The sequence below is a fragment of the Vicia villosa genome, linkage group LG1 (assembly GCF_029867415.1).
Source record: "Vicia villosa cultivar HV-30 ecotype Madison, WI linkage group LG1, Vvil1.0, whole genome shotgun sequence".
Taxonomy (NCBI): Eukaryota; Viridiplantae; Streptophyta; class Magnoliopsida; order Fabales; family Fabaceae; genus Vicia; species Vicia villosa.
Genome location: NC_081180.1, coordinates 85,414,374 through 85,431,247, shown reverse-complemented (window position 1 = coordinate 85,431,247; position 16,874 = coordinate 85,414,374). Strand labels below are relative to the sequence as shown.

Below are 16,874 nucleotides of genomic sequence, written 5' to 3'. Positions count from 1 at the left end.
GATGCATTTCCGAAAAAACCTTTTTTCAGATTTCAGTGTAATTCGGAAGTGCATTTCCGAATTATGCAGAAGTATTTATTTTTTTTATGCTTTTTCTAATAGTCCCGTACGAAAGATATACAAAACGTATAATATATACAAAACGGAAAAACCGAACAAAACAAACGACATATCAACGTAAAATACTAATATAATAAATAAAATTCAAATAATATATATAGACCGAATCATAATGTGCGAAATATATAATCCGAATACAAAAAAAAAAACCCGGACCCCTACTGGGTATGCCTAACCCTCTCTCCCTGGGACCTCCTGTAACACCCCAAATCTACCCGGTAATTATAATAAAAATCAGAGTACAAATTCCAAACAACATTCATTTGAGGTATCACATATTCGTTATTTCAAAAATATTCTCGACTTACTTGCCTTCATATATATATACATAGCACGGGAATTTAAAATTAATCCTAAAAAATTACTTTATCAAAATAATTATTTTATCTCGCAGCGGAATTCACAATACTTCACAATTTTCAATTTAATCATAACATCTTCGCAAAATAGCTTTAAGCTACAATTCAACAATAAAGCATCACTAAAAATTCAGCAAGTAACAAATAATTAAAACACGCATTTATCCCCCCGAGTGCTACATATCAGAGCGACCATCGACTCGACTCGCATCGTCTAAATCTTCCTCAAGGCTATCACCTGCACGTTACCAGTTTAAAGGTAACGGCAAAACAAATAAAAGGGGTGAGATATCAAACAATATAAACAGGGTGATGATAAACAGTATATATACGGTTTAAGTCATAATAATCATCACTTTGCGGTATAATCATTACCGTATAGTTTACTTCACTATTTAAATCAAAACAACACACGTCACCATATCTCACATAAATTCATATTCAGATTTCACAATAATTCACATAAGTTCACACATCACAACACATAAACTCATAATCACACAAATGAAATACGACTCTAACAAATGCACATGCATGTGGTACCCAGGGCTTCAGCCCCCATCGCCAATTGCCAATAAATAGAGGCATCAAAACAGGCATAAGCCTTCGTCGCTGTTTGCCAATCCAGGCCGTCGCTAAAACATGCAAATTATGAGACACTAATGAAATGCAACAAATCACAAACATCACAAAACAACGTCGCGAGGCATACGCCTATATCACAAATGTTACCGATCATTAGGGTAACTCAACGTCGCTTTATTTCCTGCATTTCGCAGTTATCGCCAAATCATAACATTGCATCGTCACTGGCCATAGGCCTACAACTTAATATCACCACATCACAAACCAACACCATTAATCAATATTCCACACTCAATAACAGCATATATAATTTTCCAGAAAATCACAAAATAGCGAACACTAAATAATACCAAACACGGCGATAAAATTATAACCCAACCCCCACATACGGTCCATCATATCCCCGTTTATAGAGCAAGAACCCCACCCTTACCTTGGATTGGAGATTACTCTATAATTCTACCGATCGAAGCCTTCTAGCCTTAGCTTCTAATCCTTGCCTCTTTTAATTAGAATCAAAAGCTGAATATTTTTCCAAATATGCAGCTACAGTGCGATGATGATATCTCCCAACTCAGACCTTATTTTGAAGATCCCAACGGTCAAAAGTTAGATATAGGTGTTGCGAACCTACCCACAAAATTTGGCGACGATCCAACGGTTAACGGATCGGGGATCTTTGATTTAGTGAAACTTTTGCAAGAAAAACGGGAATGAGTTTCTCTCCTCTTTTCCCTCTTCTCTACAACTTTCCATGACCAATTTCCCAAGACTTTTTCTCTTCTAATTAACCTAATCCTTATCTTAACTTAATTTCATTAAACCTATTGGGCCTAACATTCACACTCCACCTTTTACTACCACCATCACATAATTAAGTCCATATAACAAATCTAGTATTTCTTCAATACTATTTCTACAACTTAATCAACTAATTAATCGACTAATTAATCATAAAACCCATGTCAACAATTATCAACACTCCACAAATTCAACAATTAAATTCGAAATAATTTGAAAGTATTTAATTAAATAATTAATTAAATACCGGGTGTTACAACTCTCCCCCACTTAGAATATTTTCGTCCTCGAAAATTTATCCGATACAACCATCATCAACTTCACCTCCACGTCCAACCATCCAACATAACAACCAATTAACACATCTCAAATCGACTACACATATGTCGACCATTCAGGTACTTCTTCAACATAACCGCTACTAACTTGTTAACTATTCCAACGCCATTTGAAAATGCCAACATCGACGCCATGCCGCGACACTTTTTACGGTATCTCCAAAACTTCTCAAATGTGACACTTAATTCTTAAAATTTATTCTAAGCAAACCCTTTAATTACTCCTTCAATTCACTCAACTCTGAAACTAACGTCCAGCGCGACACCAACGCACAAGTCTGGTCCCAAGGACAAGCGTAACCGCAAACTTCATCTCTTTCCAACATCGTCTTGTTGCAAATACTTCTATTAAAGATGTTGGAACCATTTTTTAAATAAATTCATCTTATTAACTTTCCAACTCTTCAAACGGGACTCAAATCGGATACCCAGAATTCCAGTTATGAATTTTTGAAGTTTCACAAAAAATTCAGCAATTTCCTGCGTTTTGCTTATGGAAATTTCACTCCAAAACCTGTTTTTCTTCAACTTAAACATATTCCAAACAACTCTTAACATATCTCCTCACTCCCAAACTTTTTATAACTCGAGAGACACATTCTTTCGTCGAAATTCAGTTTTCGAAACACCAAGACAACAATCTTCTTTGCCTGTATGCCGCCGCACGGCCCACATCAGTGACGATCCTCTCCATCACGGCGACTGCCTCTGGACCGCCCTGATCAATGATACCTCGATCCAACGCGTCCCGCCCAAGCATCTCTATCCGCTGGCAGATCGGCAGGAGATCAATGGTGTGGTCATCCTCGGCCTGCTGGTTCTCCAGGATCTCCTCGTGTGCTGGCCTAGGAGCGCCGGGAGCGTCGGGTCTCATAAGAGGATGTGACACCCGATAGAACCATGTGACATAGCCTTCCACACTGTGCCAGTCCTGGGTGACCCGAATGTGACGATACTCCTCCGGGACCACATGACGCTCCCAATCCTCAAAAGGTGACCTGGGTATCATTTGCACATATCCAAACTGCCGCATGCACCGCTCAGGGAGATACCGCACCATGGTGTTGGTCCCGCATGCCAACCAGCCAGAATATAACGATATGCCGTCAAAGGGGACAACATGAGTGTAGTCGCTGAATGGCCTCCAAGTGACGTCATCGTGCATCGTGCGGTCGAGGTACCCACGGTATGGTCCCACTGCGTTTTTCCCCCTCTAGAGAACGTATCTGGCGGCCCTGGGCATGGCGTCCTCGTACATAGGATCAACGCGGAAGCCGTGGATGCGGGAGAAGTAGGAGATGATCCAGCTCTGAAACACAAACACGATAATGTATTAAAAATAAAAATGGAACATGAATAAATATGAAACAATTAAAACGAAACGTATCGTAAGTAGTGTGCAGGATCCGGTCAACTGCCTGGTCCTCCAGTTGGAGGCCTCATTCAGCTTCTGGTATAGGTATGCCAGAACAGCTGACCCCTAGTTCCACTGGTGAACGGTAGTCAAGTCCATGAAATAGCGGAGGTAGGTCATGTCGACGTACCTTGCACTCTTGTCCACAAAGAATGCAGCGCCTACCACAAACATGTACCAGCACCGGAGAGCGCAACCACGGTGATACTGCACAAATAGGGCGTCATCCGCCTCCTCGGATTCGGTCGCCGCCACTAGGTGGTGCTCGAAATAAGCGCTCAGTGTGGTGAACCGGATATGAGGCCCATTTGTCGTCATGCACTCAAAGTCAGCAACTTCGGGCTCCATACCCAAATAGAGCACCATCCACTCACTGGCTTCGATCCTCTAGATCCGGGAGTGGTCCAACAGCGTCCCCCTGATCGGCAAGTGGAGAAGACACTGCACATCATGCAAGGTGATCGTCATCTTCCCAACCGATAAGTGGAAAGAAGACGTCTCCTTGTGCCACCACTCCACAAAGGCACCCTGCATGCCGTGGCTGATGGTGGTATACCCCGTCATGCACAGCCCACTAAGCCCTGAAGCTCTCACCGCGTCGTTAAACCACTCAGCATTCAGTTTAAACAGACTAAAACCTTCCGGGAGTGGTTCACCATTTTCAATGTCTCTCTCTCCTATTACGACAAAAACATATAAAAAAGTATGTTAATTAGACCGTTAAGAAAATATTGAATAAACGGCTAAATTATAAATGGTTAAATAATATAGTCGGGCAAATTATAAAAAATACCTCTCCCTCCTAGATACGCCGAGCGACATGCTCGTGGTAGGTAATCAGCAAGGTAGTGTCACTGGGCCCTCCAGGGTAGCCCTCCTCCTGCTCCTCCTCCTCTCCGTGTGGAGGGTCAACATCTGGTACCTCCTCCGCCTCGTGGTATGTCACTGCCTCCTTGATAGGAAAATAGCAAGTGTACTATTTTTGCCTATTGTAGTAATAAAAGGAATTTCCTCCGAATGTCGATCTCAAGGACTGCTTGAGGATATAGAGTTTGAATATGATTTCAATTAAACAAAAGGTCACTGGTAAATAGTTTGGTTTATAAGGAAACGATGAAAATATGCAATTTAGAAATAGCGAATAAATTGGTTAAACGAATAACAAATATGAGTAGTATGCTAAAGGTAGGTGAATGATTCTGCCTGCAATAATTTCAACTTATCAATGCAATAATATACTTCACAACAATTGATTACCGGTTCTCTAGAGCATCTAAGCCTAAGTCCTTAGTCAGAAGATCTTTGAACACAAACCTTAACTTCTATGTCCATAGTCAATTACGGTAATGATCAAGCATTCAAATATCGAGAATTTTCCGGTCAAGATAAAGTATTTCTAGTCCTAGATAATATTTATTATCCCATGTTCTTATTCAGGTCGATAGATAATAGCTGTCCAGCTTAATACTTATAAAAACTCATAATCCGTTTTTCCGACGGTTTATGCATTAAGAACGATAACAAGAACAAATCAATTTAACCATGAATAATAAAATTACTGCATTGACAAATACGAATTCATTACATTCATAATCAGGGTCACCCCCTTTAGCAAAAAGGGGTTTAGCTACTCATAATCAAAAACAAAGCAATGAAAAGAATTGTTGTCATTACAAAATTTGTGGAGGAATCAATCTTCAATTGTGTAAACTCTTGAATGATGTGAAACCCTTGCCAAATTCTGAGTTCTCCAGCGCTCTGAACGTGTCTTCGCAGTCAAAAATCGTCCAACCCGGTGAAATTCGCAGTACTGGTTTATATAGGTTTGAGATGGGCAACATTTTGGGCCTCATACGCGTATGAGACTCCCTATACGCGTATGGGCAGAGCAATTTTTACACATGAATTCAGCACAACGCGTATGAGACGCGTACAGGATGGGGGTCATACGCGTATGACATTCCCATACGCGTATGAGCAGACTGGTTTTTTGCCTTGGAATTTGAGGGACGCGTATGGGACTTGAGCCTGACCAAGGCATACGCGTATCAGCAGGTCCATACGCGTATAGGCTGCCTTGACTTGGATTTTCTCCCTTTCTTGCTTGTCCCTGCTTTTGTGCTCCTGATCTTGGACATCCATGCTCATAAACCTGAAACCACTAATTATACCACAAAAGAGCGTAAAAAGGAACTAGAAAGTGGTTACCTTAAGCAAAAATACTTTTTATTGAAAAGAACAAAGATAACTTAAAATCGCGTGTTAAATCAAACAGTTTACCTGAATTCTTATTTTTTAAATGGTGAAATACTAACAAAAATGGTGACTGATCACAACCCCAAACTTAAATTGTTGCTTGTCCTCAAGCAACTCCAAATCAAGACCAATCATATCACCCCAAACTTATTTGAAACAAAACTCTTACCACAATACCTGTGAAATCTTTCGCACCTCATTTCGCGATCACCCCTTTAATTCTTCCAACTTTATGCCACCATCGCTTAGAGACACTTCCATTTTGAAACATCATTCGACCTGTCAGCTTCTTTCACACTCTCACCAGTTCTCTCAGGGGTTCATGTGTTTACACTCAAATTCATGGTATGTAATACTCACTCAATAATTCGAATGAATCCTAATCCTTGTTAACATGCATAATTCACACACTTTGTCGAGGTCTTTAAGGATGTAATGGGGCTCGGGTCAAGGTGGAATAAAAACAGAAGGATGAAGGTTTCAAGTTTCAAGTATGTGTCTCTGCGTCTCATTGCTAAACACGGTTACTGTTGGGTCTCTTGGAAAAGTTTTCGGGTAATTCCATGCACTTATTCCTGAGTACCTTTTCATTGTAAGCTCTCTTTTTCTTTTTTTTTTATATATATAAATTTTTTTTTTTTTTTTTGTACTCATATTGTGAGTTCATCTTTTGAACATCATTGCATAGCTACCCCAAACTTACACGTTGCTATTCCAGGAGCAACCCCAAACTTACACAAAAACCAAGAAACCAACAATTGTAATTTACATACTTGAAACAGGGGAAGGTCAGGGTGTGAGAGAAAGAAAAGATAGCTTTTTTTTTTTTTTTTTTTTTAGCTCGAAAATGGGTAACAAGGGATAATCAACATTAGGTGACTACAAAAGGCTCTAGGGTGAAAGAAAAAAAACTTGCCTCAGTGTGTGTTCATGCAGTATACAACAGAAAGGACGCATGCAAATTCTGAATAGTAGAATCATACCTGAATATCTCTCATGGAACGGAATGAATAATCGGCTATATCTGATCTCACCATGGTAGTTTGATGTTGACAGGTCTCCTGATGATTCTCCATATTGTGCTTCTTCACTCAAGTTGTCACAAAGCTGTTAGTATTTCAGGATGACGTTGACTAAAGTGCGTCCGATCGTGAGTCACAGGTATCTATGAATGAGGTAACATGATTGGATGATTTACTCATTTGTGGAGTTTAGAATCAAGGTCACCCATTTAGTTAGAACCACCATCTCTATAAACAAGAAATTCATACTGAATGATAAAACAACGAATTCATTAATAAGTTATGCCCAAAAGGCGATTACAGAGAAATGAAACTAAAATAAAACCAAAACAACGAAAGCAAAGTACATCAAAACACACGATAACTATAAGCAATTGAAAAAAAATAAAAACTAACAAACAAACTCGAAGATAACAAAAGAACTCTATGTGTCGGTTCTTCCATCTCTGTCCTGCATATCCGCATCATAACTGATGTGCTCATCGATATCAAAAGGTGTCCCCTGAACAAATGCATCTATTGGGGATACATTCGGCTGTGGGTCAGGGTTTTGCTGATGTGGCTGTTCCTGCGGGATAAAGGGCCCCCCCATCTGAAATGGTGCAGGAAATCCCGGCATGCGAACGATCCCAAAAGACGGATCATCTGAAGTGCCCGAATAACGATCACGGAAGCGCTGAGCATCATTCCACAAATCAGTCTGGTGACACATATAGCGTGCTGGAATCCCCATCTGCAGGCACTGGTCTTGCCACAGACACCAACCTGACATCATAAACCGATACAACCGAGAGTTTTCATCCATCATATCTGCAGGTAAAGATGATGGAACAGATGCAGAAGCATCTGGAGCAGTAGTACTCTCTGGTGCGGGGGTGGTGTTCTCAGGTCTAGCTGTGCCACTCGGTCCTGAACCATCATCTCTAGGTTCTTCAGCCTGAGTGTTGTGAGGAGCAACGAGAGACAACCAACTCGTCCCTAAGGATTTAGCTGGTCTAACCACCGGTCCATCAAGATCTGGAACGCCTGCTTTCCTGCACAACAAATAAATCACAGAAGCATGACCGAGCGCTTTCTTTGAAGAAGATTGCGCTATGTCGTCCATATCAGAAGAGATGATCCGCCCAATGTTCACAGGACGGTGGGTCAGAAAAAAATATAGCAACATTGCTCTTTCAGCAATTAAATCAGAGCCGCTTTGATTGGTGCTCAGAGTGTGATGGACAAAGAACGCCCAAGCTTTTGGAATAGGGGCCAAATCCACCACCATCATCTTTGAAGGCGAGGCTCTTGTAGTAGGGTGCCAGTCTTTTCCTTCTTGAAGCAACAAATTCTTCATCTCGTCAAATGGCCAGAATCTTCTCATGGACATCTTCATCTCTTGATAGTGACAATGTTCCTCGAGGGGTCGTGATTTCAGAATCCGATTAATCTTATCAGCACTGAAGTTTATTCTTTTACCCCGAACTCGAGATTCCAACACTGGATCAACCTCTGATTCTGGCCTGAAGGCGTTGGCATAAAATTCTTGGATCAAAACTCTGCTAACAGGTTTAATCCGCTCATTCAGAAATGTTAACTTTTGTTCTTGAAGAACAGTTTGGACTTCAGGTAGTTCCTCGGGTGTTAACGTCCAGGATCTTTCTTCAATAATGTTTCTGGTGGCTAAACTCTCAAACTTTGCATAGTGTGCAGCAGATCTGAATCTGTTACGATCATATGGGGCCGTGGTTGAGAAGAAAGAACAATGTAACCTGAAAACTGAGGCACAAAAACACAAAAAAATACAAAATTCTGCAGATGAAATGAGAGCAATACGAGAGTTGTGCGTATGGAAAAACAGAATAATGATCAGAAATGTCAGGAAAAAGTATAAATAGTGGGACCAGAAAACCATACGCGTATCATACGCGAGAATGGACGACCCATACGCGTATCATACGCCTCATACGCGTATGGGCAGAGTGATTTTTGTGTGTAAATTTCATGGATCTCGTATCAGCCAAAGTCATACGCGTATGGTGTTTCTCATACGCAACCTCCAACGGTCACAAATTCAAACACGCGTATCCAGATCTCGTATCACATGTCATACGCGTATGGCTGCGTACCTGGCCCACCATACGCGTACCATACGCATACGACCAGAGCCCTCTCCCTTTGTGTCCAATATCCCATACGCGTATGGCTAGGTCTCATACGCGTATGGGCAGCAAAAATTTTTAACTTTTTCAAAAAAATATTTTTATTATTATTTTATTATTTTTTTTTTTTTTTTTTTTTAATTTTTTATTTTAACTGAATGAAAGAACTTTGCGGTAAAACAAAATGCGTACCTTCCTTGGGTTGCCTCCCAAGCAGCGCTTCGTTTAACGTCGCATGGCTCGACGGTCTCCACATCAAGATGTGAGACGAAGATATTGAATCAAACCTACCTCTTGGACTTGATGGTAAGGTTTTAACCTCTGTCCGTTGACTTTGAAAATATCCCCGTTACTTGGGTTTTTAACCTCCACTGCTCCATGAGGGAATACTTTCGTGACCACGAATGGTCCGGACCACCTTGACTTTAATTTCCCAGGGAACAGCTTCAACCTGGAGTTAAACAATAAAACAAACTGCCCTTCCCAAAATTCTTTCTTCTCGATCCTCTGATCATGCCATTTTTTTGTGTTTTCTTTATATATTTTGGCATTTTCATACGCATAGTTCCTAAATTCTTCTAACTCATGGAGTTGGAGAATTCGGGAACCATCAGCTGTTTTGGGATCGAGGTTTAAGAATTTGGTGGCCCAAAATGCCTTGTGCTCGAGTTCGAGTGGCAAATGACAAGGTTTACCATAAACAAGCTGATACGGAGACATACCTATCGGTGTTTTGAATGCTGTTCTGTAAGCCCAAAGCGCGTCATCCAATTTCACAGCCCAGTCTTTCCTAGAAGCACTAACAGTCTTTTCCAATATCTGTTTGATCTGCCTGTTGGACACTTCTACCTGTCCACTCGTCTGAGGGTGATATGGTGTTGCGATCTTGTGCTTCACATTGTATTTTTTTAGCAAACTCTCCATAAGCTTATTCAGAAAGTGAGTGCCTTCATCACTAATCAAGGCTCTTGGTACCCCAAACCTGGAAAAGATATTGTGTCTAAGAAAGCTCACAACTACTTTAGCATCATTTGTGGCTAATGCTACAGCTTCTACCCACTTGGACACATAATCGACCGCCACCAAAATATAGTTCTTTCCGAATGATGGTGGAAACGGTCCCATAAAATCAATACCCCACACATCAAACAGCTCTACCTCTAACATTGAATTCTGTGGCATCTGGTTTCTCCTCGTGATGTTACCTGTTCTTTGGCATCTGTCACATTCTCGGACCAAGTAATAGGCATCCTTGAATAGCGTAGGCCAATAGAACCCGGATTGGAGGACTTTTGCTGCTGTTCTATCTCCACTAAAGTGTCCTCCATACTCGGAATCGTGACAAGCCTTCAGTATATCTCTCTGCTCTCCTTCGGGAATACACCTTCTGATTAGGCCATCCACTCCCCTTTTGTATAGGAATGGGTCATCCCACAAATAAAACCTGCAATCATAGAGAAACTTTTTCTTTTGGTGAGCACTAAAATCATCAGGTATAACTCCACCTACCAAGTAATTGGCATAGTCAGCAAACCATGGAGTTCCAGTCACCGCTAGGATTCTCTCATCAGCAAATGTGTCTTGGATTGGATGCTCCTCTTCAGTTTCCTTAATCGGGTTCATGCGAGATAAGTGATCTGCAACTGTATTCTCACACCCCTTTTTATCTTTGATTTCAAGATCAAATTCCTGAAGGAGAAGTATCCATCTCAACAGTCTTGGTTTGGATTCCTGCTTAGCAAACAAATACTTTAAAGCAGCATGATCAGTATAAACAATAACCTTAGACCCAAGTAAATAAGACCTGAATTTGTCAAAAGCATAAACCACGGCCAACAACTCCTTTTCGGTAGTTGCATAGTTCATTTGGGCCGGATTAAGGACATGACTAGCATAATATATCACATGTAGTAATTTGTCCTTTCTTTGTCCCAAAACAGCCCCCACAGCAATGTCACTAGCATCACACATTATTTCAAAAGGTAATGACCAATCGGGGGCTATTACAACAGGTGCAGTACTCAACTTACTCTTTAAAGTCTCAAAAGCTGCCAAACAATTACCATCAAAATTAAAGGGCTTATCTTTAACAAGCAAATCAGTTAATGGTTTGGCTACTTTTGAGAAGTCTCTGATAAACCTGCGATAGAAGCCTGCATGTCCTATAAAGCTCCTTATCCCCTTTTCATTCACAGGGGGTGGAAGGTTAGCTATCACCTCCACTTTGGCTTTGTCCACTTCAATTCCTTTATGGGAAATCTTGTGGCCAAGCACGATACCCTCCTGCACCATAAAATGGCATTTCTCCCAATTGAGAATAAGGTTAGTTTCCTGACACCTTTTCAAAACAAGAGATAAGTTAGCCAAACAAATATCAAAAGAAGAACCAAAAACAGAAAAATCATCCATAAACACCTCCATATGCTTTTCAAGCATGTCGGCAAATATAGATGTCATACATCTCTGAAAAGTAGCTGGGGCATTGCATAACCCAAACGGCATCCGTCTGTAAGCAAAAATACCATAAGGGCATGTGAAGGCAGTCTTCTCCTGATCTTCTGGGGCTACAGCAATCTGATTGTACCCCGAATATCCATCCAGAAAACAGTAATACTCATACCCTGCAAGTCTCTCTAACATCTGATCAATAAACGGAAGAGGAAAATGATCCTTCCTTGTCGCAGTGTTGAGTCTTCTGTAATCAATGCATACTCGCCACCCTGTTACTGTGCGAGTTGGAATCAGCTCATTTTTTTCATTCAAGATCACTGTGGTTCCTCCTTTCTTAGGTACCACATGTACTGGACTCACCCAAGAACTATCTGAAATAGGATAAATTAATCCTGCATCCAACAACTTTACCACTTCTTTCCTTACTACCTCTTTCATTGCTGGATTTAACCTCCTTTGAGGTTGCACAACCGGTTTCTGGTTATCCTCCATCAGTATTTTATGCATGCATACCGTGGGGCTAATTCCTTTAATATCCTCGATAGTCCAACCAATAGCACTCTTATGTTTCTTAAGTACCTGTATCAACTTTTCTTCATCTTTTTCATTTAACTCAGAATTGATAATAGCAGGACATTTTTCTCCAGATTCTAGGAAAACATATTTAAGATTAACAGGAAGTTGTTTTAACTCAGAACTTGTACCTGTTTTGTTTTCCTTTTTATCTTCTATTTCCGGTGAACCTCTTAAATCCTCCCACCGGTGTGGTTTGGATTTCAACCAAGGTGGTTGTGCATCAAAAAGAGCAAGAATTTCTTTTTCCTTCTCATTATCACTCTCCTCCATCTCCTCAGTTGACAAACACAGAACTCTTTCTAAAGGTGATTCTGGAAAACTACTCTGAATGTTATCGGCTACTATCTGATTAATCACTTCCACTGAGTGATTTGTACCTACATCCTCTTTGTGCTTCATAGTGCTTCTCACATTAATTTTCAGCTCCTCATCATAAACCTTAAGAGTCATAGTACCATTCTCAATGTCTATCATACACCTACCCGTCTCTAAAAATGGTCTACCCAAGATCAGGGGTATCTCCTCATCTTCTGGCATTTCCAGAATTACAAAATCAACAGGAAAAACAAATTTATCAACTTTAACCAGAACATCTTCAACAATCCCATAGGGCTTTTTCACCGAGTGATCAGCAAATTGAAGTGTCATTCTGGTGTCTTGAACTCTTCCAATCCCGAGCTTCCTGTAGATGGACAAAGGCATAAGGCTCACACTAGCCCCCAAATCAATCAGAGCCCTTTTAAAGGATCTATCTCCAATGGTGCAAGGAATAGTAACCGAGCCTCTATCTGGTTTTTTAACTGGAATCTTCATACCCTGCAAAATAGCACTACAAGTTTCAGTTAGTATAACAGAGTCAGTGTCGGTGGTGCGCTTCTTGGATATGATGTCCTTCATGAATTTGGCATAGATAGGCATTTGCTCAAGTGCCTCAGAGAATGGGATGTTGATTTCCAACTTCCTGAACATTTCTACAAACTTCTGAAAATTTTTCTCGTCCTGCTTCTGCTTCTTGTTCCTTTGTGGGAATGGGAGCTTTATTATGGGTTTTTGCTCATTGGACTTTTCCTTCACAGCTGGCTTCACTATGACTTCTTCCGTTGGGGTTGTTTTATTTTCTAAGATTTCCAAATCCACTTCAAGTAGTGTATCTTCTTCTTCAACTTTCTTTTCAAGAACTTCAGTTGCTTTTCCACTTCTTGTAGTTACTGCACTCACATTATTATGCTCTCTCGGGTTTGTCACAGTTGCACTTGGTAAAGCACCTGGTGCTTGAGAGCTCGTGATCTGCTGTGCTATCTGCCCAAGTTGAAGTTCAAGATTTTTGATAGAAGCATTAGTGTTCTTTTGGTTGTCCCTTGTCTCTTCCTGGAATTTAACATTCTGCATTGCCATTTTTTCAATGGCAATCTCCCAATCTGCTTTCTTTGGCCCTTGTTGCTGATAGGATTGCTGAGGTGTGTGATATTGTTGCTGGTAAGGTGGTTGTTGAGGCATGTACTGTTGTTGTTGAGGGATTTGCTTTTGGACATTACCCTGTTGATCCTTCCACGAAAAATTTGGATGATTCTTCCACCCTGGATTATAAGTGTTGGAATAGGGATTATTCTGCCTCAAGAACTTTATACCCTCCACTTGTTCTGCAGTAGCAATACAATGAATGGCAAAGTGTGGTCCAGCACAGATTTCACAAACCATCGCTTGAGCGGGTTGAACTTGAGCTACCGTTTGAGTACCTAAGTGCATACCTTTCAGTCTTCTTTCCACTTCAGCTTTAATTTGATCTTCCATGTTCACAACCTGATTTGCCAATTTTAAATCAATTTTTCCTTCAGGTTGGCTCACAGTACGATCATAGAGCTCCAAATGCTCGTTAGCAGCAATAGCCTCAATAATCTTCTTAATACCAGAAGGTGTCGCGAAATTAGTTGATCCACCGGCAGCTGTATCAATAAGTTGCTTTGTCTTTAATCTCAACCCATTCACAAAGTTTTGCATTTGTTCAGTTGCGTCCAGATTATGAGTGGGACATGCAACTAAACACCTCTTAAACCTTTTGTATGCATCTCCCAGTGACTCTCCATCCTTCTGTTTAAAATTCATAATGTCATACCTCTTGCGGATATACACAGAAGCTGGAAAATACTCATTCAGAAATGCTGTTTCCATTTGTTGCCAAGTAGTAATACTTCCTGCAGGTAGGGAATAAAACCATTCTTCGGCGTCCTCAGATAAGGTAAAGGGAAACATAACCAACCGTTTTGCTTCTTCTGAGTGCCCCTCAATTTTTAATGATGTGGTCATTGTCAGGAATTTTTGTAGGTGCTTGTTGGCATCTTCATTGACTTTTCCTGAAAACGGTTTACTTTCCAGCTGACGAATGGTTGATGGGTGCAACTGAAAGTGAGCAACATTTACCGGTTGATTTACTATTGTCAATCTCCCTGCTGGATTATTTTCTCTACCATAATCTCCCAAGAGTCTTTCTGGAGGAGGTAAGTCAGCCATGATATGAATTTCTGGTTGTGAACCTGTGTCTGACTCAGAATCCGAATGTTCGGAGTGAACAATGATTTCTTCCTCGCTTTCTGGTTCTGCCAGTCTTTCTCGTTTAGCTTGTCGAAGTCTAGCTCGCAAAGATCTTTCGGGTTCTGCGTCAAAATGAAAATCAGCTGAGGCCTTACCTCGCATAAACAGATTAGACAGAAGTTAGTATGGTAAAAGTACAAAAGTAACTGTAATAATAAAATTTTAGTCGCGGAGCAACAAAATTTTAATTGAAATAATTCTATTAACTCTATTATCTTTGGCAGTCCCCGGCAACGGCGCCAAAAACTTGATAGGAAAATAGCAAGTGTACTATTTTTGCCTATTGTAGTAATAAAAGGAATTTCCTCCGAATGTCGATCTCAAGGACTGCTTGAGGATATAGAGTTTGAATATGATTTCAATTAAACAAAAGGTCACTGGTAAATAGTTTGGTTTATAAGGAAACGATGAAAATATGCAATTTAGAAATAGCGAATAAATTGGTTAAACGAATAACAAATATGAGTAGTATGCTAAAGGTAGGTGAATGATTCTGCCTGCAATAATTTCAACTTATCAATGCAATAATATACTTCACAACAATTGATTACCGGTTCTCTAGAGCATCTAAGCCTAAGTCCTTAGTCAGAAGATCTTTGAACACAAACCTTAACTTCTATGTCCATAGTCAATTACGGTAATGATCAAGCATTCAAATATCGAGAATTTTCCGGTCAAGATAAAGTATTTCTAGTCCTAGATAATATTTATTATCCCATGTTCTTATTCAGGTCGATAGATAATAGCTGTCCAGCTTAATACTTATAAAAACTCATAATCCGTTTTTCCGACGGTTTATGCATTAAGAACGATAACAAGAACAAATCAATTTAACCATGAATAATAAAATTACTGCATTGACAAATACGAATTCATTACATTCATAATCAGGGTCACCCCCTTTAGCAAAAAGGGGTTTAGCTACTCATAATCAAAAACAAAGCAATGAAAAGAATTGTTGTCATTACAAAATTTGTGGAGGAATCAATCTTCAATTGTGTAAACTCTTGAATGATGTGAAACCCTTGCCAAATTCTGAGTTCTCCAGCGCTCTGAACGTGTCTTCGCAGTCAAAAATCGTCCAACCCGGTGAAATTCGCAGTACTGGTTTATATAGGTTTGAGATGGGCAACATTTTGGGCCTCATACGCGTATGAGACTCCCTATACGCGTATGGGCAGAGCAATTTTTACACATGAATTCAGCACAACGCGTATGAGACGCGTACAGGATGGGGGTCATACGCGTATGACATTCCCATACGCGTATGAGCAGACTGGTTTTTTGCCTTGGAATTTGAGGGACGCGTATGGGACTTGAGCCTGACCAAGGCATACGCGTATCAGCAGGTCCATACGCGTATGGGCTGCCTTGACTTGGATTTTCTCCCTTTCTTGCTTGTCCCTGCTTTTGTGCTCCTGATCTTGGACATCCATGCTCATAAACCTGAAACCACTAATTATACCATAAAAGAGCGTAAAAAGGAACTAGAAAGTGGTTACCTTAAGCAAAAATACTTTTTATTGAAAAGAACAAAGATAACTTAAAATCGCGTGTTAAATCAAACAGTTTACCTGAATTCTTATTTTTTAAATGGTGAAATACTAACAAAAATGGTGACTGATCACTCCTCCTCCTCCTCTTGCTGGCGGGAAGAAGATACCCGAGTCAGACGACTCCTCGATCCAGATGCAGAGGTACCCTCGTCCATCTGCACGGGAACTCGCACACGTCCCCGACCCTTCCCCCAGCCCTGCGTCGACGCCAGCTGCGCCGCCCGCTCGCGTCTAGCCGACGCAGTCTGGGTCTCTCTACCCTGTCTGATGCGTGCTTGGTTGCCTGCCATGTTCCTGAAAACAATTGAAATCAATAAATATGCGAGACAATAGAAAAAACTAAAAAAAAATCATTTCTGATACACTTCGGAAGTTCATTTCCGAAATTGGGAATGGAGGTGTTTTCGGAAATGAACTTCCAAAACACCCCTGCGAAGAAGTTTTCTGCAACTTCCATGGCAGACCCCAAAAACAAACTTCAAAACTACATTTAATCATTCTAAACAACCTAAATAGCAGTACCAACCTACCCCAATATAATTTTTGCAATTTCTAAACACCTTAATAGAGATTTGAATCATAGATCTAAAAATCGAAAAACTTACCGATTGAAGAGATTGGAGAGCTTTTGAATGTAGTATAGCAAGGTGATTGGAGTCTTTG

General features: G+C 40.5%; 1 protein-coding gene across 1 annotated transcript; it reads right to left on the bottom strand.

Annotated features, from left to right (window-relative positions):
• Nucleotides 1–7,319: 7,319 nt before the first annotated feature.
• Nucleotides 7,320–14,757, bottom strand: LOC131648236 (uncharacterized). Its single transcript, XM_058918014.1, has 3 exons — nucleotides 14,256–14,757; nucleotides 9,359–14,009; nucleotides 7,320–8,649 (listed from the first exon to the last, which is right to left on the bottom strand). Exons 1-3 carry the CDS (start codon nucleotides 14,755–14,757, stop codon nucleotides 7,320–7,322), a joined length of 6,483 nt encoding a protein of 2,160 aa, XP_058773997.1.
• Nucleotides 14,758–16,874: the final 2,117 nt, after the last annotated feature.

Bases quoted from the DNA above. Each gene is read 5' to 3' on its own strand.
- LOC131648236 (XM_058918014.1), bottom strand. From the start codon at position 14,757: ATGCGAGGTAAGGCCTCAGCTGATTTTCATTTTGACGCAGAACCCGAA. The intron at 14,010-14,255 runs GTATTACTACTT...TTATTGATACAG, and splicing joins TTATTCCCTACCTGCAGGAA to CTGCCGGTGGATCAACTAAT. The intron at 8,650-9,358 runs GTTAAAACCTTA...CTCAGTTTTCAG, and splicing joins TTCAAAGTCAACGGACAGAG to GTTACATTGTTCTTTCTTCT.